Below are 25,529 nucleotides of genomic sequence, written 5' to 3'. Positions count from 1 at the left end.
CTCATCTAGTCTGGCTTTTTAATAGGTAGATCAATAACCCCACTTCACAGTTTAATATTAAGTTTCTATATGCAGTACTGTAACACCTTATTCTAATACTTCAAATGTCTATTGATTTCATTTCAGTTTAACTTACTGAAAGTCTGTTTGGTTTTGGATTGCATTTCTCACATTTTAACACATTAGTGAAGCATTCAGAGGCAGCTGCCAACCAGGAGTTAGGCAAAAGCTCACAGTTCACAGCCACATCATCTCCTACTGCTTCCATCTTGCCAGGGTAGCAGCACTGTTGTAAGTGGGGCCCACTGAGGGCACCATGCCCTATAGGATTTAAGGCTGGAAAAGGGAGTAAAGGCACACAAGGAATGCTTTAGCCCTTTTGGTAAATCAGGTGGGATTTGAAGCTCTGAGGTTGGTCATTTAGCAACACACATTTGGGAGTCTAATTCCCATTCTCAAAACCTCTGCTAAAGCCATAGAATCATAGAATATCCTGAGTTAGAAGGGATCCACAAAAGTCCAGCTCCATGAATAGCACATTCTCCAGAATCCCACCATGTGCCTCAGAGTGTTGATCAAACTCTCCTGGAACTGTCTCAGGCTGGTGCTGTGACAAGTGCCCTGGGGAGCCTATTCCAGGGCTCAACCACCCTCTGGATGAAGAACCTTCCCCTAATGTCCAAACTAGACCACCCTTGACCCAACTTCAGGCCATTCCCTCAGGCTCTGTCACTGGTCACAAGAGCAAGGAGATCAGTGCCTGCCCCTCCTCTTCCCCTCCCAAGGAGTCTGTACCTGCAGTGAGCTTTCCCCTCAGTCTCCTCCTCACCATCTTCATGCCCTGCTTTGGACACTCGAACAGCTCAATACTGTGGTGCCCAGCACTGGAGATGAGGCTGCCCCAATGCAGAGCAGAGCAGGACAATTCCCCTCCTTGTCTGGCTGCTGATGCTGGGCCTGATGCCCCCAGGACATGCCTGGCCCTCATGGCTGCCCCCATTTTTGACCCATGATCAACCAGGACCCCAGGTCCCTTTCTCCATGGTGCTCATCTCCATCCTCTCACTCTCCACTCTGTACACACATCCAGGGTAATCAGCATACTTCAAATAAACCTGAGCACATCAGTGAGAAAAGCTTGCTTTCTACAAAACACATACAGTTCTATGTATCATATAGTGAAAAAACACATCACACATTGAGCATGTGTGTGATGATCTTCAACCATCCCGGCCATCTGCCTGTGCCTTTTTCTTTCCCCTGCAAAACATTAATTTGAACAACTATGTTATGCAGCTAAGCATGTCACATCCAGTTAATGAAAGCATCTCTTAAAATCTGTAGATTAACGAATCAGACTATTAGATAAGCAGATGTGCTTCTGCATACTCCTTGTGCAATGTCTGGTTGCCAGAATAATTTTTTTCCTGCTAAAACACAGCAAGAGGAACAGGAGGCAGCCTGCAGCTATCTTGCTTTGCAATTTGCTCCTGTCAAATCTCAATGTTTAGCAAGGGTTGATTTACATACCACTTGCATGGAAGAGCATCAGGTAAAGCCCAGATTTCTAGAGAACAACAGTAGTAATTTAATCATGGATAAGTCAGTAATTGCCAGTTTTAACAGAAAGGCTATCAAAAGGGAAAAAACCTTGCAAATAAAGTGTCAGACGTTTTGGTTATTTGTGGTGAAAAAAGGTGCCACATTTTGCAAGTAAAAGTTGAGTCCAGTTGTAAGGCAGCTGTATTGCTTCTAGATAATGCTGACAGCAGGTTCAAAAATGCTCTACATTTTAAATCATTCAGTGACAGCCTGCATGACAGAAAGGCTTTCCTGTATCTTCTAACACACACTTGTGGTCTGTGGGGTACAGGCAATACCTAACACCAACTATTCCACAGATTCCTACTAGAGATCTATCCTCAGGGATGTTCTGCCTATTTAGTGCTAATGAACCAATTATTGCTATCTTTTATTGCACTTTGAAAAACTGTCCAACACTCGACAGCAGTAGTTGTAAGGACTACTATGAAGACAAAAAAAATATTTGTAATCTGCTGCTAAAGCCACTTGTTTCATATACAGGCATTTAAGTAATGACACTCACATAACCACATTCATGAATTACAAATGTACATCTGTACATGCATTTTCATCTCCATGACCTTACTGCAAAGTACAAAATAGAACTTCTTTGCCTTTATACAACATATTTCATTGCAAGTTTCCCTGTAGTATGTACTGCCAGGAAAATCGGCACTTTAAAAAGGACCGGAAAAATGATCCAATGTTTACATACACCATTGCCTGAGCAAGCCTAAACCTGTTTAGAACTACTAGTAAAAGCATAACTTAGACATCATATAACATCATTACAGATAACATTTAAGGGATAAACCCCCAAAATCACCCTGAAAGTTTGTAATGAAATGGAGCATGTCCTTTGGCATTTGCAGCTGAAGACAAAAGACCCCTGCAAAGGCTTGCTGAGAGTTAGAGAAGGGAAGGCATGAGAAAGGCAACTGTAGAAGGTGAGAGCTAAGACCAGATCAGGCAGGTATTTCAAAGCCACACTGCTGATCTGCGGGTCAGAAGAATTTCCTATATGAGGTTAAAATCAGACTGAACCAATTCTATCAGCAATATTAAAGGCTTATAAACAGATGGGAAGAGCACTACTAAGGTAGAGCTGAAGGAGCAGAACTTCACATGGAAATTGGAAGCAGCTTGCCTGAACCAGACCAGGCTCCCACCATCTTGCTGGCCCAGACCACTCCATCCCTCTAAGATTTATTTCCTTTATTCTCTGTCACGTTCGAGAAAGTTCTGTCACTTGGCCGACTGTGGACCAAGTCACATTTCCCTCACAGGGGGCATAACATAGTCAGCATGTATCATCTGCCAAAAGCAGCAGAGCATTCCAGCCCTCTCTCACCCTACAGATAATTCAGGCTCCTAGAAGAGCTCCACAACACAGTCCATGGCAGCTGTCAGGGATATGCCTCAGATATATTCCCCACTCCATCCTTATTAAAACGGCGCCAGAACAAAACAACACCCACAGGGTGATGACAAAGGCTCTGCACAGCTTTGGTACTTGGGGAGGTTCTCCCACATTGTCACTAGAGACTGGAAGGCAGAACTGGAATAAGGAGGCAAAACTGTATGCTTTACTACAGCTATCGTAGTAAATGGCTAGAACAACAGAAAAGTACTCCCCCCACCTGCCAGTCTTAGTGGTGTCCTGACCTGCCCTAAAACACCACCTTAAAAACCAAAAACTATATTTATTTATTAGTTTTATTTCTTGTATATACTTCAAAGTCTTCAAAAATACAAAGAAAGAAAAATGAGAACTTAGGCATCTCACTGAGGTGTGATGTAAAAATAAGTAGGTTGGTTCATTTAAATGAGGTTGACTTCTACTCCCCTGAAGAGTTTCAATTGGCCAAGTACAATTCCAAAACAAGCCCTAAAAGGACACAATTAGCTACAGAATGTAGTTTCATTGTTCACTGTATCCTGTTACCAGCCTAAACATAATTTTAGCTACTAAATTTGAGCTTCTTTGTTTTAGCAATCAGATGATATTAATTTCCCCTTTGTTTTTTTCTTTTCCTGTTTGTACACCTGCACTATCAATGAGCAAACAGCAACAGGATTAGTATTTTACAGTTAACCAACTACTCTACACCTGTAAAGAGCAGGATGATAAAATATTTTCAAAGGCTTGCAGGAAAAAAAAAACCAATCCAAAACAAACACCATAACAACCTTGACTTCTAACTTTAAGATGTCAGTGCAGTTACCAGGCAAAATAACCTTGAAATAAAAATGTGTATTCTCCCTATATACTGTCTGCATCAGACATAAAATGAATGACCATAGCTACCTCACCACAGGTAGTTAACATCACAATTACTGCCTCTCCACCTACATATTTTGAAGTGCAGATTAGGAAGAATTCCCCAGCACCTTAAGTGCTTCTAGAACAGTAAAAGTTAATACTGGTATTTTTTGTTTTAGACTGAAGTCTCCCCCCCAGCCTACCCCCCCACCCAGTTAAGAGCTATTTAACCATTTTTGAGTATCAGAGACCCAGTACAAACCACAATAGGTGGGTCACAGTCAAACTGACACGACCAGTTTTGCTTGCTTTGTCCCTCCCAGTCCCAGACTGGACTCCAGCCACACTCAGATAAGCCCCCCCGCAGAGCTGCAGGGTAAAGCTTGTTGACTGCTGCATTTTAAATGTATTTGGTCTCAGAACAGACACACAGACGGGACAAGTCTAGTGAAAAAGTCACCTAATGGCCTCAGGTGCAAAAACACCTCAGTCTGCTGCAGCATTAAGAAATGACCTGAACAAAAGAAAACCTGATTTCAGTAGGTGAACACTCTCGAGGTGTGTCAGACTAAATAGCTCTTCATGACTAATTCATTAACTGTGGTAACAACACACTCCTCCATTACAAACTACCACCTTGGGAACATCCATCAGAGCATCCTCGGTGGTTTATGAAGTACCTGCCCGAACTCTAAGGGTACAGCCTGTACTGCCAGCACAGCCCAAACAGACTTGCTTCAACACTTGTCAGCTTTCACACCGTTAAGCCTCTTTTCAGAATAAACAGCTCTTAAATTCCTCTCTCCAAAAGAAATGCTCAGCTCTGGGAAAAAAACCAGTTGTTCAAGTCTATAAACTTATCCTGTGGCACTGAAACAGGGATTTTAAATTCTGTATTAGGTTCTAGTCTTCTGGATCGTTTTCAGACATTCCTTTCTTATTCAGAACTGGAGGTTTTTAGTTCTGTCAAGACTGTGTCCATAAAGGATTAATTTCAGCCATTCTGACAAATGCAGCTGAACATATTTAGTCTCAGTTCAAGTATAGATTGCTGTAATTAAGAACAAGAAAAGGTCAATCTCAGGACTAATAAAATAAAAATTTCTGTAGTCCTTACTTTGTCTTTTTACTGGTGAATTGCATGGAAGCAGATAAGGTAGCCAGCTATTCCAGCAGAAAGTAGTGCCTACACCATCAGCAATTAAAATGCTTTTCTGAAATATATCATATTTCCTTCTTTCCCAATATAGCTTTAACAGTGACTATTTAAGAAAGCAGATTTAGGGCTTGGGTTTCCCTCCTCACCCCTAAATCTGTACAGAAGACATAAACCCTTTCCAGTAAAAGTCTCAGGAAAAATACCAAGGAGAAAGTTAGGAGATGCAAGTAAGTTGATGTTCTAAATATTGTTTCCTTTTCCACAGTTAAATACTTTAGGGTTCATTTAACTAAAGTACTCAGTAACACTCACTAATTCCAACTCTTTACAACACAAAACACACCACTAATAAGGTGCAGACCAATGGAAGCTCCACTGGAGAACAAAGATTTGCAACCATGTAAATACAAGGTTTTGGTACTGTGAAGAGTCAGGCCCACCTCTGTTAAGGGACCCCACCAGTGCCACCAACCATCATGGTAACTCTGGGCAGAAACCGCACCGTGCACAGCCACAAAGGAAATGGACCCCTGTGACTCTGCTGGGATTAAGCCATGGCTGAAGGCAGGTTAGATGGTCAGGAACGCTGTATCACCTCTCTCCTTTAGGATGTCCATTCTGTCTAGAACAATTCCAAATATGGGAATAAGCAGCCACTGCCCCACTTCCTCTCAAGTGCTCCTAGAATGTACCAAGAATAAAAATACAAACGACAGGAAGAAACCACTGCTGGTCGTGAACTTACTCTGCATATTGAGATCAGGTCTCTGTGGACTGGGTGTGCTGGTATTTCAAGCATTAAGAACCCTGGAACCAGAATTCCTATTACCACTAGAAAAGCTTTAACAAACAGTACCCATGGGAACAACAGTTATGACTCCTGTAGCAGTCAGCTGGATTACTGACAAACCAAGTACTCCTCTCAACATTAGAATTCCCATTTACCAATAGTCCTATCTGTGTGAAATAATGAATCCATTCTCTCTGTGCTACTATAGTTCAACTTCTTTGTAGCCTCACACTTCATTCCATATTCCTGAGACTGAGGTCAAAGTCACTGGAGGCTATAGAGAACACATATTCTGTGTACCTGAAGACAGCTTCAAGCTGGATCAGATCAATCTCATTTATTGTATATACTTTTAAAAATCACAACAGAAGCCATTTCAGTTTTATCAAATCTAAGTTTTGCTGACCACATAACAGAATATATGCTGATTTGTTATTTAAAGCAAGTATCAAGTTGGGCAAATTCTTATTTTCTCCAATACACTGAATCTATCCTTTACTGCTATGTGGATATATATTACAGAATGCTGAGAGACAAGAGTGACAATTATAGACAAATCTCTAAGCTGTTTAAGAAACCAGGCTCAGTCATTAGAAACAGGTACTCAACATTATCTCAAGTTTCAGACACTCAGGTACTGCCAAGTCCTCTTTCACTTGTAGGTATGCCTCTGACTTGACTTGCTCTGCTGAAGGCCTATCCCTACCTTCCTTCTCATCCAAAAACAGTTCATGCTTTGAACTCTGTGGTTGCAACTCAATGCTGAGACAAAAAACAACTATAGTACAGCAAAAGCAGTGGCCTCTCCTACAATGAAGTCATTCTGCCCACTCCCAACTCTGCTTCAAATGGAGCTCAAGATTTTGCTCATTAAAGGCCAGACCTCAGCTCAGACCTCTACAGACATAAATGGAGCCATAACAGGATCTCATAACAGGATTCGTTACAAAACATTCCAGTTCACTTTTTTCCCTGGGTCAAGTCTAATCCTTCTTTAAAAACCATACCAAATAGCACAGTCTGTAGAAGTTACTGCAACCTCTATTTGCTGGCAGTCTCTTCCTATAATGAGGAACACCAACACAGTCCCTGGCTCCTGACAGGGCTCTGACCACTGGTCCTGCTAGGACTCTGCCCTCAGCCATTCCAAGCACTGGCCACTAAATGCCTAAGGGCTGCTGAGTCCCTCCTCACAGCAGCACTGTGTGCCAGGGCCACCAGCGCACCAGCAAAGGTGCCTGCAGGCAGCTGGGATTAGGGACTCCCAGCTACCCCAGGAAAAGGAGGAAGAGATGCTTGCAAAGCCAACAGCCACAGCAGAGCAAATAATGGCCAACAGTCTGAGTACAGCTCAGAATAAAATTAGGCATTTTTAGCTCTTCTGCAATAGATTTTTCAGCAGGTTTACACTGCTCCTCCATAGCAGGAGGCTCATGCTTCCCACTCCACCAGGGCCAATCAATTCCAAAAAGGCCTCTTACTTCAGTCTACTGAAGTCCTGCAGGATACACAAGAAACAGCCAGGATCCCCTTTAAAAACTGAACACATCCAAATTGCCCTACTCTGAGAAGCTTTTTTTTTGCTTTTCCACTGCAAAGACCAGAATGTTTTTGTAGGAAACTTTGGTTTGCTGAACCTAGCAATTACTAACCAATATAGCAGTTCCCAGTGTATCCTTGAGGGGAAGCACTGAAAAAGGCTTTGGAGACTACCAACAACACAGCATCAACTCCTGGAAACATGACTGCAAGTAAGGCACAGTTTTTAAGTGGAGAAAATAAATCCAGCTGAAGTAATTCTGTTCTTAGTGGATGTACTATATTTTAATTGGCCAAGTCAAATATTTGTTTTCTTGGATTCAGCCAATTCAGAATTCAGGAACTAATCAAGTTTATAAGTGAAATGGAATATTTCATGGTATAGAAGCTACATGTAACAAAATCATGCTTAGTAATATATCAGCTTTCATTGTAGCCAAATTTTTAATTCAACTTATGGTAGGAAAGATATCAGAAGTTTTCTGACAGAAGCAGTGCATTAATTTAACCTGCTCTCATAAAAATTGCACTATCAAGAGTCAACAAAAAATAACAGAAGTATGATAAAAGGGTCTAGTATAACTATGGATTCCCATGACTAATTATTTTTCCTAGATGATTGCATCCTATCACTGATTCCTTCAAAAACAATCTGTATTTAGCTAGACAGCAGAAATAATTCTACAAAATCCATGTTTCTTTTGCCTTACCAGAAGATACCATAGATTTATCTACTAATTCAGACTACGTACACAGCTTATACCTCTGTGCTCTGAAAGGAAGAATGGGTGGGCTTGTAGCTTTATATCCCTTCTAGAATGAATCTAACCACATTTATAATTCCCCATTTAATTTATCTGAGCATGACTGTTTTCAGTTACTGTTATAAATACTTTTGCACATTTCTCTTTCTTTAGGTATGTACTGAACACAGGTGGGTATCAATACAGGAAAACAAATTCTTTCAGATAAATCAAATGCTCCTCAAAAACTGAAAAAATAAACAAATACTTTAAAGTGTGCATTTGCTTTTGAGTCCCATGAAATAGGTTTTAAGATTAGGTTTAACAAAAGTTCTCCTTCAGTATGCCTCACATTAGCAAAAGAAGTATTTTCTGGTTCATACATCAAAACACCTGCAGAAAGTCCAAAACCCAAGCGATCAGGAGGTGAACGTGCCAGTGTGTGTCAGAAGCAGCACAACAGCTCAAAGATGTTTACAGTATCCTGGTAAACTTTTGCCCTCAGAATGCTCCTGCTACCCCTCAGAGCAGCAGGACCTCCACACCAAATGAGCCAAAGAGTCCAGGGCTCACAGCGCCAGGGACTCTAAATGCGCTGGCAGCATGAAGCACACTTTGCATCTGCACACTTCTTCACAAAGCTGTGAATAACACAGGGTTGGAAGTTATTGCAAAAGCAAATTTGGAAGCACTTAGGCATTTGTGCAGACTTGTATCCTTCAAGGCAGGAAAAAAAACCAAAACAAAACAAGATGAGACAAGTTCTTGACTACCGCTTGGCACTGCAAATATATTACTAACAAGAGGTTCCAATTTCCATCTTTCTGTATTTCTGCTATTAGCAATATCCAACTCAAAGCACAGGAAAAGACATCAATCACTGCAAAAGATAACAGTGTGCCTTGGTAAACTGCCTAGAATTAAAGCCTCATAAATGTTGTAGAATGTCAGACTGAAAACAGAAGACTGTCCTAGGGTGCAAGATCAAACACCAGGCAGCATATCTTATAAAACACAAGCAGGAAAGACTTTAAAGCTGTTGAAAACATTTTGCTGGTTTTAGAGGGTATCAGGCTGCATTGTTCAGACTTGAGTATGACTTCAACACTTAAATTAGACAAGGCTGACCAAGAAGTGGTTACACTCAGGCTCAGCTGATGACAGTGATTCAGTGAGTGGTTCTGAGCTGGCACAGAAAAAAAGCCCCACACTTCCTGTACAGGGACAAGTGCAGCAAGTCACTACGAGACTGCTAATCCTCTTTGAAGGATGCCAACAAAAACCTCTCATTTAGACTTCAGATTCCTGAAAAAGCACGAAAATAGCTTCTAGAAGCACATGTTTTCGCATAAACTATTTACGTCCCCTTTTTTTGAAGGAGTCTAAAGAAAAACATCTATCATCACTCCATCCCAAAGCCATTGCACTGATCCCCTGAAAGCCACAAGTGACTTTCACCAGACACTGCTGGCAGCTGAAAAATCACACACATGACAGCAGAGCAGAGCGCCAGACCTATTTTATAATCTTTCTGACACTTCCAGGACACTGTTGATCAGAAGTATATTCAAGATCTGCTAATATCTGGCTTTAACTTTCAAGTTCACATTTAGTCAGTTATGCTAATAGATAAGCCTTTGTACTTTAAAAGCACCTTGTAGGTAGGCTTCCCTACAGGGATCACTTCTGATAGCTCTGACTGAGACTCTAATTGCCAGCACTGCTTTCCTTGTCAGCTCTCACATTTGTTTTGTAAAGAAGTATTTTCAGTTTCAACTTAAAAAAAAATTAATTTCAGAATTTTGTAAAAATTAACACTTTATAATTTATGAACTCAATCCATGAGTGGTTTTAGTATCAATTAAATGCTGTTGTGTCTTTGGAAAAAAACCCTGATCACCCTTCTTCCTAGGCTGTTTGCATTACAGAATCTTGGGTTTAGATGTACCTGCTTGAGTAGAGGACACCATCAAACCCCAAAGCTATTTACACATTTATATGAAGCATATTTAACAGAAGGGGCAGAAAACACCTGTGAGGTTCAGTGTGTGGAAAAGCTGTAGACCAAGACACCTTTTCTGATCACAGCAATGACTCAGTCAAGCAGAGAGAACGGATCCCATGCACTGCCAGGACTTGGCTGCACACCTGGCACCCCCAGGGGGTAGTCACAGTTTTGAAGAAGTGAGGGAAGAAAGCAGTAGGTGGATGATAGGAAAGCTGGAAGATGAGGATGAGTCAGGAGGAGTGACAACCGTACTTCCTGGGCAGGACAGTAACTGGCATCTCAGGAATGTGGGGAAGGGAGTAGGAGATGGGAAAGACTGAATCGAGCCCAGGAAGGTCTGACTAAATTACAGTTCCTCACACCCAAGCTGCCCCAGGAGTACCACGGGAGGCTGGGGTGAATGTCTGAGCAAGTGCTCAGAGACAGCTCTCAGTTCTCTTCTGAAGGGAAAAAATTCCTGTTTACTTCCTGCCATATTTCTCTGATATTTACCAATACTTTTACAGCTATAGTAGAAATTATAAAAGCCAAACAACACACTACAGTTATCCAGAGTCCTCTGACTACAGCAGTTCCAAAAGTCAGCAGGCACCCCATACACCTGGAATACTTCCTCATACAAAGGCAGTACAAAAATCCACTTCAATCAGAGCTGAAAACAATGCTGGTTAATTGCTGGCGACCAGCATCAACCCGAAAAGCTCCTTGGCAGACCACAGGTAGTGAAGAAGTGAATGGCCTCCAACAGATGAGAAAATGTGTGAGAGAACCTTTATATGATTTTCCCTGAAAGGTTTAGCCTTTTGTGCTGAGGTAAATTTTCCTGCTCATATTCATGGTGAGAGTTTAGATAGCACAAAGTGGCTTAATTCAAAGAGCTACCAGTAATGCAAGCCAACCCTTTCTTACCAAAGCCCATGCCTGGATTTCTGCGCTTGCAGAGGAATTGAAATACTTTCCAAATCCTTATTTTTGTAGCACACACATATACACACTCCTCTCAGTTCCAAAAACTGCTTCAATTTTACTGCTTTTATTCTAGCACAGTTAACTCCCAGAACAAAACCCTTGTTAATTAGGTGCAAAATCCCTTTCTAACACAGTTCTTAATGCCTTTCAGTAGCCACACACCACCTAGATCTGGAATGCAGCTTCCTAAAAAAAAAGCAGACTGAAGGATTGCATTACAAGAGTGCTTTACGAAACTGAAAAGGAAAGCAGACGAATTTGTCATTTATAAGACATTTATTGTGGCAATGACCAGAACCAAAGGGTAAGCAAAAGCCTGACAGCTGGCAGGCCAGTCCCAGGCTGGTCTCCATCAGCAGAACTAAATGATCTGTGTCAGAACTCTTCAGGTAACTACAGGAAACTCACTCCCAGGGTTAGCCTAGCAAAGTAAGAGCTGGAAGCCCAAGAGGAAAAAACACCTATCTTTTTGCTCCCTTCCTCATCACAACATGCAGCAACTAAATTAGGCTTTATTAATACAAAGGATTCTTCTGGGACTCTCAAGATTTTTATTTACATGTTCTCTATATTATTATCATTAATGTATACATGCATACTATATTAGAATACAAATCCAAACATGCAGGAATTTCATACTCCTTATGCTGGAATTAGGAATACCAAAACTTTTATTCTTTATAATATACCTTGGATAGAGCAAGGCATGACCATTTAGATCAACGAGACTTTTAGACTAACTCCTACAACTGAGAAGAGAATATATTGGTATTTATGAAGTCAAATTAATTTAAATTATTACAGAAGGTGATAATAACAGTTCTGTAAAGAGATGTACAACTTTTTTGCTGTTTCGAGCAATGTAGCATACTTTCCACGTTAAGATGGGAACATTACTAAGATTTTACTGAGAACTCATAAAAGTTTAACATTCCATGTGCTAACCATGACAAAACTTGTTTTAACTTCACCCATGTCACATGTGCAGCAATGCCTTAAGAACAAGGCAGTGAGACTGGTGAATGTTATTCCTTTAAGTTAAGAAAAAGTGCTGCAAATAATTTGTTTAAATTGCTAATAGCATTGCCGCCCCATTTCCTTCACAATTAGTTATGTATGTAGAACAGAAAAAAAAACATATCTGGAAGGCAAAAGAGATGATGAGAAAATTACTTAAGATACACATACATACACACATAATCACAGGTTCAGTTTTCAGCTGCAAAAGTTGTATTTGAGTAACATTCTGCATACATTAGCGTCTTCTGAAAAATATTCTAACATACACAGTACATCCATAATCATTCTAGAGGTCTAAACTTGAAACAAAAACAAGCATGCACACAAGGCAAGCCTAAACAAAACACATCAAGTACTACTGTGTTTTAGTATATTTTATATATAAGTCAGAAAGAAACATCATCTAGCAGGAAGATTTTCCATTAATGCACCTCCAGACATAACGCAAAGCACATGCTGTTATCCTCCCTAGTACTCCACACTTGGCAGAAAGCAAGGTTTGAGCTGAGGCTGCTGTCTGCAGCACCAGACAGAAAAGCACCCTTCACATACAGAAGCATCCCTGTCTTGCCTGTGACTTCCCTGCAGAAAAAAAGACTTAACAGAGCATAAGGTCCCAGTTCCCATCACACATTCACTGTTTCAGGACTGAATCCTAAAGGCCAGTAAATCTCCTCAGGCTAGACTGACTCCAGTCAGTCATTTCTGCAGACTTTCATAGGCACTACATGGAATCAAGACATCCTCAGCTTCTTGCTGGACTGGGCTATAAACATCTGCCCTCTTCTGATGTCAAACTGCTATAAAAATGTTTCTTTTTAAAAGTCACCCTTCCATCCTTGCTGAAGGGATGGAACCAAGAAGACACCAGGTACACCCAAATAAAATGCACATACTGACTGCAGTATTACAGAAAATTGCTTAGCATTGAAATACTGGTTAAAGGTAACATAGAAACACATTGGGTTTTTTAACATAAGTATATTAGACAACCCTGGCTTGCTCAACAACTTGTGAGCTAATCCTGCTTTCTCTTGGGAGCTTTCCCTTCTCTACCCAACAAATTCGTACAAAACCTCAGCAGAAGTTCTCTGGAACAGAGATTATGCAAAAGCAGACAAAGTTGATCACTGATGGGTTGTTGTTGGGGTGAAGCATTTTTTGATTTTTGTGGTTGGCTTCTTTTCTAAATATAGTAGCAGTTTACTAGAACATACTTGATGATTGACATTCAAAGTTTTATCCTTAGAAGAGTCAAAGCCAGCTGACAGTACTCAGGGGAACAACCTCTCCCTGAAGACTAAAGAGCTACTTTAAATGAAAGGTCCAAGATAATTTTTGTAATGTGGTACAGATTCTCTATCCAATTCCAGATCCTCCATGCATCTCCATGAACTACCCCATATAACTAACATAGCATAAAGTGCAGCTGACTTTCCTGCTTCCCTTTCAAGCAAGTTCCACCATGAGGCCTTTTGAATATTATGGATAGAGTCCTTCACTGGAGTGGGATTACTTGGCACTGACATAATACCCAGTTTTTGAAGACTGAAAAGCTTCAGCTAAGCTGTTAGACACTTTTAAGATTTTTTTATTTTGAATTTAAAACATTGAAACACAAAGCCAACAAAATTGGTGCATTTCAAGAGAAAAATTTCAAGCTTCCAGATGTTCCTTAGTCTTGTCAGTTTTACTACAGTTTGGCCCCTCTGTTGCTCATTCCCACCTTGTACTGCCACGTACAGCCATGGAACAGCTCACCCATTCCATGCTGGCAGATCTCCTCCCGAAACCACCCTGTTAACCTGGCACGGATATCGATCTGGATTAAAAATAAACCAGCCCAAAGGAGCAGACATGTTGTTTAGTGCAGAGAGCTTCACAGGGTGCCAGCTGAGCTGGGTGGGGCAGTGCACCATGGCAGGGACTGGCCAAGGCACCAGTGACACTGGGATCTGCTCCTGCTCTGTCAGATGGCCCAGAAGCACCAAGAGCACCTGGTGACAGCGGCAACTCAGCACCATGCACTGGGGACCCTGTCAGAACAGGAAAGGGTCACTCTGAGGTCTACAGTGAAGAAGATATGGCAGAAAAGACTCGATTTGGAAAACAAAACACTTATAACATTCAGCTCCTTTCACCCTCCAGACATCAAAACTCTTCAGACAAAAATAAGGGGAATAATGTGAGTTTTTTATACAGCACAGAGAATGAGTATAAAGTTTCAGGATATTAGTAGCATGATTCATGTTCATCAGCAGTCATTCTAAGTCCTGCCAGGCAATCCTTCTGCCAACTAAGTTACAAAATACTACCTTCTAATGACTATCAAACACTGGTTTGGGAGAAAAAAATTACTTGAAAAAGCAGCACTTTCAAAAACATTATTTTCTAGTTTTGTTGTAATAATTTCTTACCAATAATCTAAAAATGCAATTCATTTTATTTTGAGATATCACAGTGAAAAACTACTTCAGTATTAAATTAAAAGCTGGGGAATAACTGCCTGAATACATGCCTAAAAAGTGCACCTTGTGGAAGAAAGTAATTATCTTATTTTGATAAAGTAAATCTCACAGTGTATGCTGCCACTTAGTTATGTGTATTTACAGAAACTACTTTGATTAAAACCTTTCATTAAAAGGAATGAATAGACCCCACAGCAGATCAACTACGGGACTGATCTCAAAGTACTACTGGAACAGGCAGACACACCTGAAGCACCTGCAACAAAGACTTCCAAGCCCATTTAACATGTCAGCAGTGTAAGCAATGACCCAGCCTCTGCCAGCGAGCCCATATGTGCCACAGGTGTCCGTGACACAGCAGGTACTTGAGGAGCAAAGATTAAGGCTAACGAGTTGATCTGAATCACCTGGCAAAACAATCAACCCCCAGGGAACACAAGCACGTATCTTATTCAAAGCTCCTTACCAAAACCAGGTTTATAAGAGCTAGTTGGTATCATTATCTCTGACTTCAAAACAAGTTTTAGCTTCCTAACTTCTGCAATGCTTGATTTAAAGCAAAGATCTTGCTCCACGTAGATGTAACCAGGTACAACTTTACTTGCCTCAGGAAGTCAAAGCAGAGGCAATGGCAATAAGAAGGGCATCCCTGAAAAGGTATTGGGAGTGAAGCTCTGAATACACAAGAACTAGGCTGGTCAGTCTCTAAATCTCAACCTTAGTTAGGCTTTAGCAAAAATACTGCAAAAGTTCTTCAAGTATCTTAACACTCAGATCTTTAGTACTCTGCTTTAGAAAAGAGTAAATTGCAAAGTAAATTACTTGTTTAAAAGTTATGGATTTTAGCCTAGTTTATTACCACATAGACTACTTCTTGTGTAACAGGTAGACATAATCGTTCTTTGGATTACTTCAGGATGAAAACTATTATCAATCATCAGGAGGCAATTAGTAAAGACGAAGCAGGTTCATCTGCGAACCTCAATTCTCCCTCAGTCCAGCACTGAAGGTGTTTTCCTGACATCGCATCCCCCCGTGACAACCAGCAGCGCACAGCGCAGCAGCGGCGGTGCCCCCGCTCCCGGGTTCGGGAGCCTCCTCTGCGGCACACCTGAGCGAGCACTCTCGCCGCCGGACAGGCACCTGAGCGACCCCGGCACGGCGACAGCGCCGGGCACCGCGGGGCCGGGCTGCGGCTCTGCCCGCCGAGACCCCTCGGCCAGCGCCCTCTGAACCAGAGGCGTCACCTGTTGTTGTACTACGCCCGTCCCCCTGCCACGGGATTCCTCCTACCCGAGGACACCAACATCCAAAACCTTCAGAACCCGAGCGGCAGGAGAGGGCGGCACCCGCGGTTCGCGTTCCACAGGCGGCGCCGGCCCTGCCCGCGCCAGGACGGGCGGGTTCGGGACGAGACTGAAGGCACCCACCCGGGTCCGCACGGCCGGCAGCCGCCGGCCCTCGCCAAGTGCCTGGCATGGCCCGGCTTCCCACAGGCCGGCGCTGTTACACAACGGCTCCCCGGCCAGGAGCGGGACACGGAGCGCTGCCGCGGCCCCTTCCCGGCACCGCGCGAGGGGACGCAAGAGCCGCGCTCCCGCCGCCGCTGGCCCGCGAGCCCCGGCCCCGCCACAGCTGCCACCGCCCCGCTCGGCCCCCTGCCGAGCTCTCCGCTTACCATTGCTGCTCCTCGGCGCTGCGCTGCCCGCGCCTCTGCCCAGACACGCCGGCGCCCCAGGACGGAGGGACGGGCGGAGGGGAGGGGGCAGCGGCTCCGCCCTCCCCGCGCGCGCAGCTCCCGCCGGGGCGGGGCCGGGGCGGGGCGGACGAGCGGCGCGGTGCAGGGGCCGGGGCCGGGGCGGGCGAACGGCGCGGTGCAGTGTAAGGGCGAAGGGGGCGAGGGGCTGGCACCGGGGCTGCCCCGCGCCGGCGATGTGTCCATAAATGGAGAACTCGCCGCGGCGCAGCCAATGGCCGCGCACCGGGACGTCATTCCCTGAGGGAATCCCGGCGCGCGGGGTTCGCGCGCTCCGGCCCAGGGCCCGGACGGCCGCTGCTCCTGGATGAGCCCCGGGATGAGCCCCGGGAGAAGCTCCCGCCGCCCAGCCCTGACACGCCTTCAGCCGGCGGGGGCGGCCGGAGCCCCGCAAGCGTGCTGCCTGCGCTGCCCTCCTCCCGCGTACCCACAGAGCTAAGGTGTGCTAATCCCTGGAAACACTGCATCTTGTCACCGGGGGGATGCTGAAACAATTCCTACAGGCATCTTACCGACGCGAAACAACCCAGGCGCCTGCAGGCAGCCGGCATCTGCTGCACGTTGCTCAGCTCGTTCTGACCAGAACACAACCAGCACAACTTCAGGGGCTGCGCTTTCTAAGCGATCAAACCAATAAACCCGCCTGAAGCTGGCTACTGTAGTCCTGCTAACAAACGTTTCACCTCAGGCTTAAAGCCCTACTGTTTGCTTTAATGGGTTTCTTAATGCCACTTCTAAGCCAGAATGTAAAAAAAATGGAAACAACATAATGTAACAATCATAACAGCAGCCAGACCCCGAGTCATATGTTGATACTGCTTCCAAACCACTTTGAAAACCACTCATAATGGGTAAAGATCATGGGTTTCATCACTGGGATTTAGTTTATTTCTGATTAAAAAGAAGGGCAGTTATTGGAAAAAATACAGAGTAGTTTATACACAATATACATATTTGATTTTTGTTGTTTTTATTAACAAAGACTTGTGTCCACGCTAATTTAGAGATTAGGCATGAGTGGATTCATTTCTGGCTTTTTGGAGAACACTGCTCTGGCTGCTCCGAGCCAGGTGCTGGTTGTGCAGCCAGATCTGCCAGTGCAGAGGAAGGACACTGCTGTTCAGCAGGTGGCTTTGTCCTCACAGATGTGACTGCAGGACAGGATCAAGTGTTACAAACTCAAACCACCCTGATGTGCACAACACAGAAATAGGACAAAACTTCAACTACCTGCCCCCTCTCATGTCCCACAGCTTTCGGTGGTTTGGATGAAACACAACAGTCCTTTGGGCATGTTTCCTCCTTGGTTTTGAAGAATCAACAAAACACTTCTCAGCTTAGCTGAGCTTGTACTGTATAATTACTGATCATGTGAAGCTTGGGATTTCCATAGTGGATTGCTTGGATGTTGGCTGACATTGATAGGAGAGGTAGGTAATATTTTCATTGAGAAAATAGCTGGGTAGCAAATATGACCTGCAACAGCTATTAAAGCAAAAATATATCTGATAGTGCTAATAGTGCACAGAACTTCACAGGAGATAAGTTTCATACTTTGATTCTCTACAGAAGGTGAGTACAGCAGTTTTATGGAAATAGAAAAAAAAATGTGCCTAATATTTCATTTGAACATAGAAATGTTTCATACAATTGAGGGTGATAAAAAGCAGTTAAAACAGCTTTGCAAGAGTCAAGAGAGTGGTCCAGAGAGTGTATGTATATTGGGCCAACAGAAGATAGAAAATCAATACAGGTTTTGTAGGTTTTTCTATTTACTTTGGATGTGGGTCTGTTTAATGTGCAGGTTAATTTTCCCAAGACATGTATATTTATATTTATGTGTGTTTACATACATAGAAACATCTTTATAACAAGTCATGAATAACAACCAAGGTTGTGGAAGAATAGTTAAAAAGTGCATCCACACTGGCCAGCTAACCAAGAAACTGGTCCTGAGTTCCCTGAAATGAATGTGTGCTATGTGTGAATGGGTCTATCTACACTACATGGACTACAAGATGACTTTGAACAAAATTTCCAGAGCTGAAAGAACCAGTGCTGTGCATCTGCATGAACCTTTGCTAAGCACTGGGTGGACCAAGCCCAGCCTAATTCACAATAAACTCTTTTCATGCTTTTAAACGTTCTGCTTATTTTAACGATAAACATCTCATTCCCAAGCTGCCTGTATAAACTGAATTATACAACATCCTTGCTCAGAAGCAGGGGAAAGCATTTCCCCTTGAATGTCAATTGTGGTGTGCGTGAATGGTCCGCATGCCTGGGCTCCTCCAGCCCAGAATGTACAGTTCATCCCTGAGGAAGGCAGAACCCACATTTTCATATTGAGGAGTTCTAGCAGAGCAAAGAGGAATGTCACAGCACATGTTGCACCCCAGACAGCCACGATACACAGAGCATCCCCATGCCATTTCAGCAGACTTTAAGCATTCACCCATGCACAGTAACACCATACCTCATCAGAAGGCGTCAGGCCTCTGCCCATACAGAGGAACATCACTGCAGAGGGCTGCAAGCATCTGCTCTTCTCCTTCTTCTTTAGCCCAACCTTTTACACCCCTCATGATGCACTGCCCCTGTGTGCCCTCTGTTCCCTTTGGTGGTTGCTCAGTGCCCCTGGGCACTCCATGGCTCATTGGTGTCAGTGCTGCTCACCTGCTGCTCACAGCTGCACCCACTGGGGATGAGGCTGGGCCACAGCCCCACTCCCAATCACCACAAACTGTGCACCTACAGAGATGATGCCCAATGATGCCCAAACTTAGAAGTGCTGACATTTCTGTCAAAACATTAGTATGGACAGGATACCTTTCAAAGATCTAACTTGAAAAGATTTAAGAAAAATTCCCTCTATCAAGAAGTCCCATCAATTTTTTTTCACTGCGTGTATTGTCTGACAGTCTGGTTAGTAACACCTACAGCTCATGCACAGAAGTGCTAACATCAAGAATTATTTTGAGGATATTTTCTAGCTGCAAACAGTTGCACTGCTTGATTCTCCTGATATTGATCACTAGTGCTAAGCTTTGGGGAAATATTTAAGGACAAGCTTCACTTCAGTGTCTCAGGAGGTTTATTAGCTTAGCATTTGGGACTTGCAGGGGTTGGTCCAGGCTCAGCACTCACTGAAGTGACTACATGGTGCAGCTGGTAACTCACACGTGCCTTTCCACCTACCCACTGCCTGAGCAACACTGTGTGCCAGCACCAAACAGGGATCAGCCTGGTGCTAAACTGTGCAAAGACTAAACTGACTGAAAAAAGACAAGGTCTTTGTCTCTGGAAAAGCCACAGAATAAAGCTATCCCTTGCTCTCTGTTCTAAAAACATTATTGTGGCTTCAGAAAGAAATAACTCTTATGAGAAGTCAGGGAATCTGGAAAAGATTAGAAGTTGTAATGAAATAAGCACTGCTCTGACTGCTTTCTAACTGGCTAAAAATGACAGCAAAGGGGGAAAAAAGGCATTAGTGCTTTTCTCTTATTTAAAGACTGTATTTGAAATTAGTTTTGTAAGTGATATATTTGTCTTCTGTGGACCAGAATAATTTAATTAATAATTTAATTAATGCTTGGAAGCTATTAAAATAAGGCTTAGTACCCTTAGCAACACATCATTCTTTTGGTTAGAAAACCACATAATCTGGTATTCCTTACAAAGATGGAGTTGTGTAATAGAAAAACAAATTATATTAGATTAAGAAAACTTTGAAAATTTAGTGTAGTTTTTTATCCTGTATTTGCCTTCCAAAGAATAAAGACATTCTGAATTGTAACATTTTCTTCCAAAATGCAGATAGTTACACTCTGCCTTCAGTTACACTTGGAGCATGTAGAATTCTACTTACAGGAAATAAAAATTGGATTCAGCAATTTCTTGTGAAATATAGGGAGGGAGAAACAAAATAGCATGTATGAAACAAAGGCAGAATTTTATGACTTAAAATGTGATGAAATCAGTGATTAGGACAGGTTGGAAATGGTATAATCGTTGTAGCTTTCTTTAACTCTCTGTGCCTAATAAAAGTTCTTCTTTCCTCTCTGTTGTTGGCCTCAAATGAGAGCAGCATTCCTGTTCAGAAAACATGCCCTTAACGTGTTCAACGTGTCCATCCGAAGTACCACTGGAATAAAAAGTACAGCAACAAAGTCACCAGCTCTTTTACATCCACTGCTTGGTTTGAGGCTCTTTGAGGAAAAACAGTGCGTGGCTCTTTCACTCTGGATCTGATTAAGAGAAGCCTCAGATGTAAGAGAGACTTAGAATTCAGGGAGTTGATTTTTTCTCTGACTGCAAACCAAAACGTATGAATAATGCTGTTATTTGCAGGGCTGGTATAAACCTGGAAGAAGTCCACAAAGACGTGGGAACCGAGGAGTTCTGCCTCCTGTGTTCCTGTGACTGAATGCAGCTGAGCCACATACCTTCACAACAACAAAATTACAAGGATTATTTTTTTTTCCCTCAGAGGGAGATTTTTTGCAACATTACACAGGCTTTTAAGATGCTATGATGGGCAACCTGATCCAGTATCAAAATCAGCTTTGCTCTGAGCAGGGAGTTGGACCACATTCCCTCTGAGATCCCTTCCAGCCTAAATTGCTCTGTTCTGTACTTCTGTGATTGGATAAGTGGGGCTCAATTAATGAGTGAGACAGTTGAAGACTCCAGAATAAATTAATATTCCTGACGTTGTGCCTTGATAAAAGGATTGTTATATGAACTTTCCTTTAAGAAAATAAGTCTCTATGTTCTGTATGAATTACACTGAAGATATAATGATATAAAATACAATAGTTTAGTACTGCTTTAGTTAGAAACATCAAGAAAGTGATAGAAGTACAAAAAATAATTGTCTCTGATAACACAAGATTAAAAGAGCATCAGTATGGGTTAAACCAAAGACCATTCACCTCAAATCCTGGTGGTGTGGATGCCTTGGAAAGACTGTAAGAACGGACAAGAATTTACATGCCCTGTCCCTATCTCTTGGCCTCCACTGTTGCCAGAGAAGGGCCGGAGGGAGAAAGCAGGCTGATCATGGCTACATTTTAATGTTATTTTCAAGACTGCAGTAGGAGGTATAAATGTTATGTTTTTAACCTAAAATAACTATTGGAATAATTACCAATATAGCCTGACATCACACCGCAACAAATAACTTCAATTGATTTTCTTTAACTAACAATTTGCTTTCAAGCTCTAATCTGCAGACATACACACTCAAGAAAACACTGGGCAATCCTTTAGCAAGGAAAAACCTCTAGACAGGTGCACAAAAAACTGCACAGGGACATGAAGTTAGTCTAGATATTTGCCAGGTCAGGGAATACAGCTGTGTACATCAGAAAACTAGAGCAAGGTCAGCAGAGGCCAGTGAGACGGTTGGGAGCTGGATCCCTGAGGATGCAGGGCTTGCTCAGCCTGGTGAGAGCAGACTTTGGGGGACCTGGCAGGGCCCTCCAGTATCTATGATGAAGTCATCAAGATGGCAAATTCAGACTCTTCATAGTGGCACATGATGGGAAGACAACGATATAAATGTAAACAGGAGAGACTAGGTATAAAGAAAATGTTCTTTCCTTAGCAGCCAACAAGCATGAAAACAGGCTGTCCACCAAAGCTGGACAGTCTCCATCCTTGAAGGTTTTCAAGAGTAGTCTGGGTAAAACCCTGAACTACTGCATTTGGCCTCATCAATCCCCTCAGCTGGAGCAAGAGGTTGGACAAGGGTCCTCCTGAGGTTCATTCTAAACTGAATTATCCTACAGTCTTTTGACTCCCAGTTCATAGTTTTCAAAGAACCTATGGCATGTTTTCTCTTTGGCCTGATCCTTTGATGTGGGAACTATAAAATAAATAGGTCAATCAGAGTGAGGATTCAGACCTCACCTTGCTTTTTACAATAGAGTGTGCATGGTGTAATCCTTTTATCCTTCACAGCTACCAAATCCTTAATCCTGCAACAGTATGGGATGTCACATAGATTTTAACTATAATCAGAGACAATTTGCTATTTCAGAGTGAGCTGGTGCAGTAAGTTCTCAGATTCCACTTACACTTTGTTTACCCAAGGTGGTCATATCAAAGTCCAAGGAATGACACAAGCAGGAAACAAAAGTGAAGGCAGACACACCCTCTGTGGACTTTGTTTTTCCAGTAATACTTTCTCTTAGCTGACATGCCTCTGCTGTGCAAGCAGATGGATCTTATTTGCTGTGATATATGAAGTTTTACTGAAGCTGCATATTAGTTCTTGTTTAAAAATGTAACACGGAAACTTTATAAACAAGACTAATATTTGTCATTGATTTTAATAATGTGTTCTGAAGGGATTTGATATATGCTCTGGAAAAAGCCGTGCTTTCAGTCACACTCTCGGCTCCTCTGCACCACCAGAAACTCAGAGTCACGGCTGTTCGTCACCACCGAACTTTGTCTGGAGGCCGGCGTTTGCTGGCGCGGGAGGCGCGGGCACGGCCCCCGCTCCGTCCCCGCCGCTCGCTCCCCGTGCCGCAGGGAGCGCCGCTGTTTGCGGGGCCCTGCCCGCCCCTCCCCGCTTCCCCAGGATCGGGCACCGCCATGAAATAGCTGCGAGGAGGGGGCGATGCGAAGGGCTCCCCCCGCCAGGGCGGCAGCGCGTTCCCATGGTGACGGCGTCCTGGCAACCGCTCCCGCTCCCGCAGCCCGGCCTGCGGCGGCCGCCCCGTTCCCAGCCGCTCCCATCCCATTCCATCCCATCCCATCCGCTCCGCGCAGCCGGCCGGGAGGGCGGGCGGACGGAGCCCCGGCCGCGCACCGGCGGTCACGGCGCTCGGGAACGGCCGCTCCCGCGGCGGCAGCGCGCCCGGAGCGGAGCGGGGCTCGGCTGGCGGCGGGGATGCGCGGGAGCGGCGGGCAGCCCTGCCCTGCTCCGAGCCAGCACCGGTGAGTGAGCGCAGAGGCTGTCCCGGCTCTGTCCCCCCTTGTTGCATGGCCGTAGAGTGGTGTCTGCACCGCGGTGTCCTGTCGGCTGTCGTACACCCCTGTCCCCGCAACCTTCGCCGCGCCCACCGGTGACCCCCGTACCGCGGGGACAGGACCCCTGGTGGGACCGAACAGCGGGGAGGGCAGGGGAGGGCAGGGCAGAGGAGGGCAGGGCAGGGCAGGGGAGGCGAGGCGAGGCGAGGAGAGGAGAGGGCAGGGCAGGGCAGATCCCTCCGCCGCGATTCCCCCGCTCACGGCGGCTCGGCACGGGCCGGCACCGGGGCCGATCGCACCTATTTCTCCAGAGGGCCCCCGGCCCAGCTCGGAGCCCCCCGAGCCGGCTCGGAGCCTCGGGCTCGGTCCCCGCGCTGCCGGGGGAGCCCCTCCGGCTCCCGTCGCACAGCGCGTGTTCCCGAGCGCCACAGCCGCGCCCAGGGCTCGGCACGGGTCTGGCTCTCCCGGGCGCTGCCGGGCTCTGACCCATCCCTTCGCTGAGCTGCAGCACAGGGACTTTTCCGCTTACTCCGAAGCGTTGCCCCAACGCGCTTGAGAGTAACACTGGGAAGCATCTGGCGGCTGCCGGGGTGGTGCCGTCACACGCTCCCTTGTGCAGCAACCAAAGCGGTTTCTATTTTAAGAAGGAAAGAGTGATTAAAGTGTTTGCCGAGGCAGGTATTTCAGTCTGCATTGATTCCCGTGTGACTTGTGGAAAGTCACTTAGCCCGCCCCGTGCTTCACTTCCCTACCAGCAACAGAAAGAAATTGCATTTTCAGGGATAATAATGCTTCCTACCTCACAGGCATATTGTGAGAATGAACGTGAAAAACACTCCGAGGTGCGCAGACATTACAGCATTAGTTGTAGATTATCATGGAAGATGGGAAACTGAACACTGCAGGTATGATTATCCTTCAGAGCAGGAGAAATGGAAGTCCCACAGAAGATAAACATGCGAGGCAGTCTGAGAAGTGGTGAAGGGATGCCACAGCACAAATAGCAAGGATTGAACTGCACATTGCTACAAGTATTTCTTCATCACATCCCATGGATGATTATTTTTTTTTTCCAAGCTTTTACACATCTTATGCCAGTGATTTAAAGAAACACTAAGGAAGCACTGCACATTTGTATGGAAAACCTGCCTGAAGTATCACGTGAACTGGTTTTTTTTTGTTAATCAGGCAAATAGTTTCCAAATAGGAAAAAAACTTGTATCTTGTCCATGTGACAAGTATATTTGGAATATTCAGTAACTTAAATCAGTCAACCCAAATTTACTGGGTTAATACATCATGACTTAAATTGCTTATAGCAGTATCAAGCAGGAAACAACATTATTTAAAAAAAATAAATTCATCACCTGTAACCAGTGTTTCAACTGGTATCTTGACCCCAGTTTACTGCCATTGAAAGAGCCACATGAAATTATACTCCTCTTATAGAACATCTTATGGTTTCTATTTACTAGTGTAAGCTGGTATTACACTCACAGAGAAAGAATTTGGCATCAGTTCTAACACCTACTTGTTAATTGCAAATATCTCCAAACTGCAGTAAACTTTTGTACAACTGCCAATCAAAGTCTTAGACCCTTTCTGGCTGTTGGACCAGATCAAGACATCTGATATCTGATGAGATGTTTCACTGTGTACTCAGCAAAGAGAAATGAATGAGAAGCTCATTTATGTAACTTTTGTTTCATATCCACACTTAGTCCAGATATTTGCATTTAGCTGCATTTCTTATAGTAGCCTGGCAGAAAGAGTTAAGACTTCATGCAAACCTATGCTTAGCTTGCTGCAAACATTATTTTCTAATTGATAATAAATGGGTACCGAAGGCTGTGAGACTAAAGCAGTGTTTGGCTGGTTTTTGTAAGGTGTATTTCACTAAATTTCACTAAGATGCTGCTAGATATATGGACTTTAATACTTGTTCTTTGTTTTTCTAGGTAGGATCCGGTGCTTTGCTGCTGTGGTGCACATAGCTCTTCCCAAATCAGTGGGATAATTCCTGTGTTTACAGCTAAATTATGCTTAAAAGCTGCAATGCATCAAGATGGTTAAGATGTGTTAAGGCCCAGAGGTCTCAGGCCCGCTGAGAACTGGGTGCCTGGTGCTGTGACCAGGAGGGACCCCTCACAGAGTGCTGGCACTCCTTGAAAATCCAACAAGTGGGAAATGACGAGTGTGAGCAACAGACTGCAGAACTGGACATTCAGTGTCTGTGCAAGACTTTGAAT

General features: G+C 44.0%; 1 protein-coding gene across 3 annotated transcripts in view; it reads right to left on the bottom strand.

The window, feature by feature from the left end:
* MYO1E (myosin IE) overlaps positions 1–16,299 on the bottom strand; it is a 75,340-nt gene extending 59,041 nt beyond the window's left edge. For 2 of the 3 annotated variants that reach the window (XR_014616467.1, XM_084213992.1), the window contains exon 1: positions 16,222–16,299. Coding sequence is in view for 1 of the 3 variants with exons in the window: in XM_084213992.1 (XP_084070118.1) it covers positions 16,222–16,224 (3 nt within the window). In the remaining 2 variants the exon portion in view is untranslated. Of the gene's footprint in view, positions 1–15,973; positions 16,046–16,221 lie in introns of those variants that run through there. The other variant, XM_084213993.1, reaches the window with a different exon arrangement.
* Positions 16,300–25,529: the final 9,230 nt, after the last annotated feature.

The sequence above is a fragment of the Fringilla coelebs genome (genome assembly GCF_963513975.1).
Source record: "Fringilla coelebs genome assembly, chromosome: 12".
NCBI lineage: Eukaryota > Metazoa > Chordata > Aves > Passeriformes > Fringillidae > Fringilla > Fringilla coelebs.
This window is presented reverse-complemented; position numbering and strand designations above follow the sequence as displayed.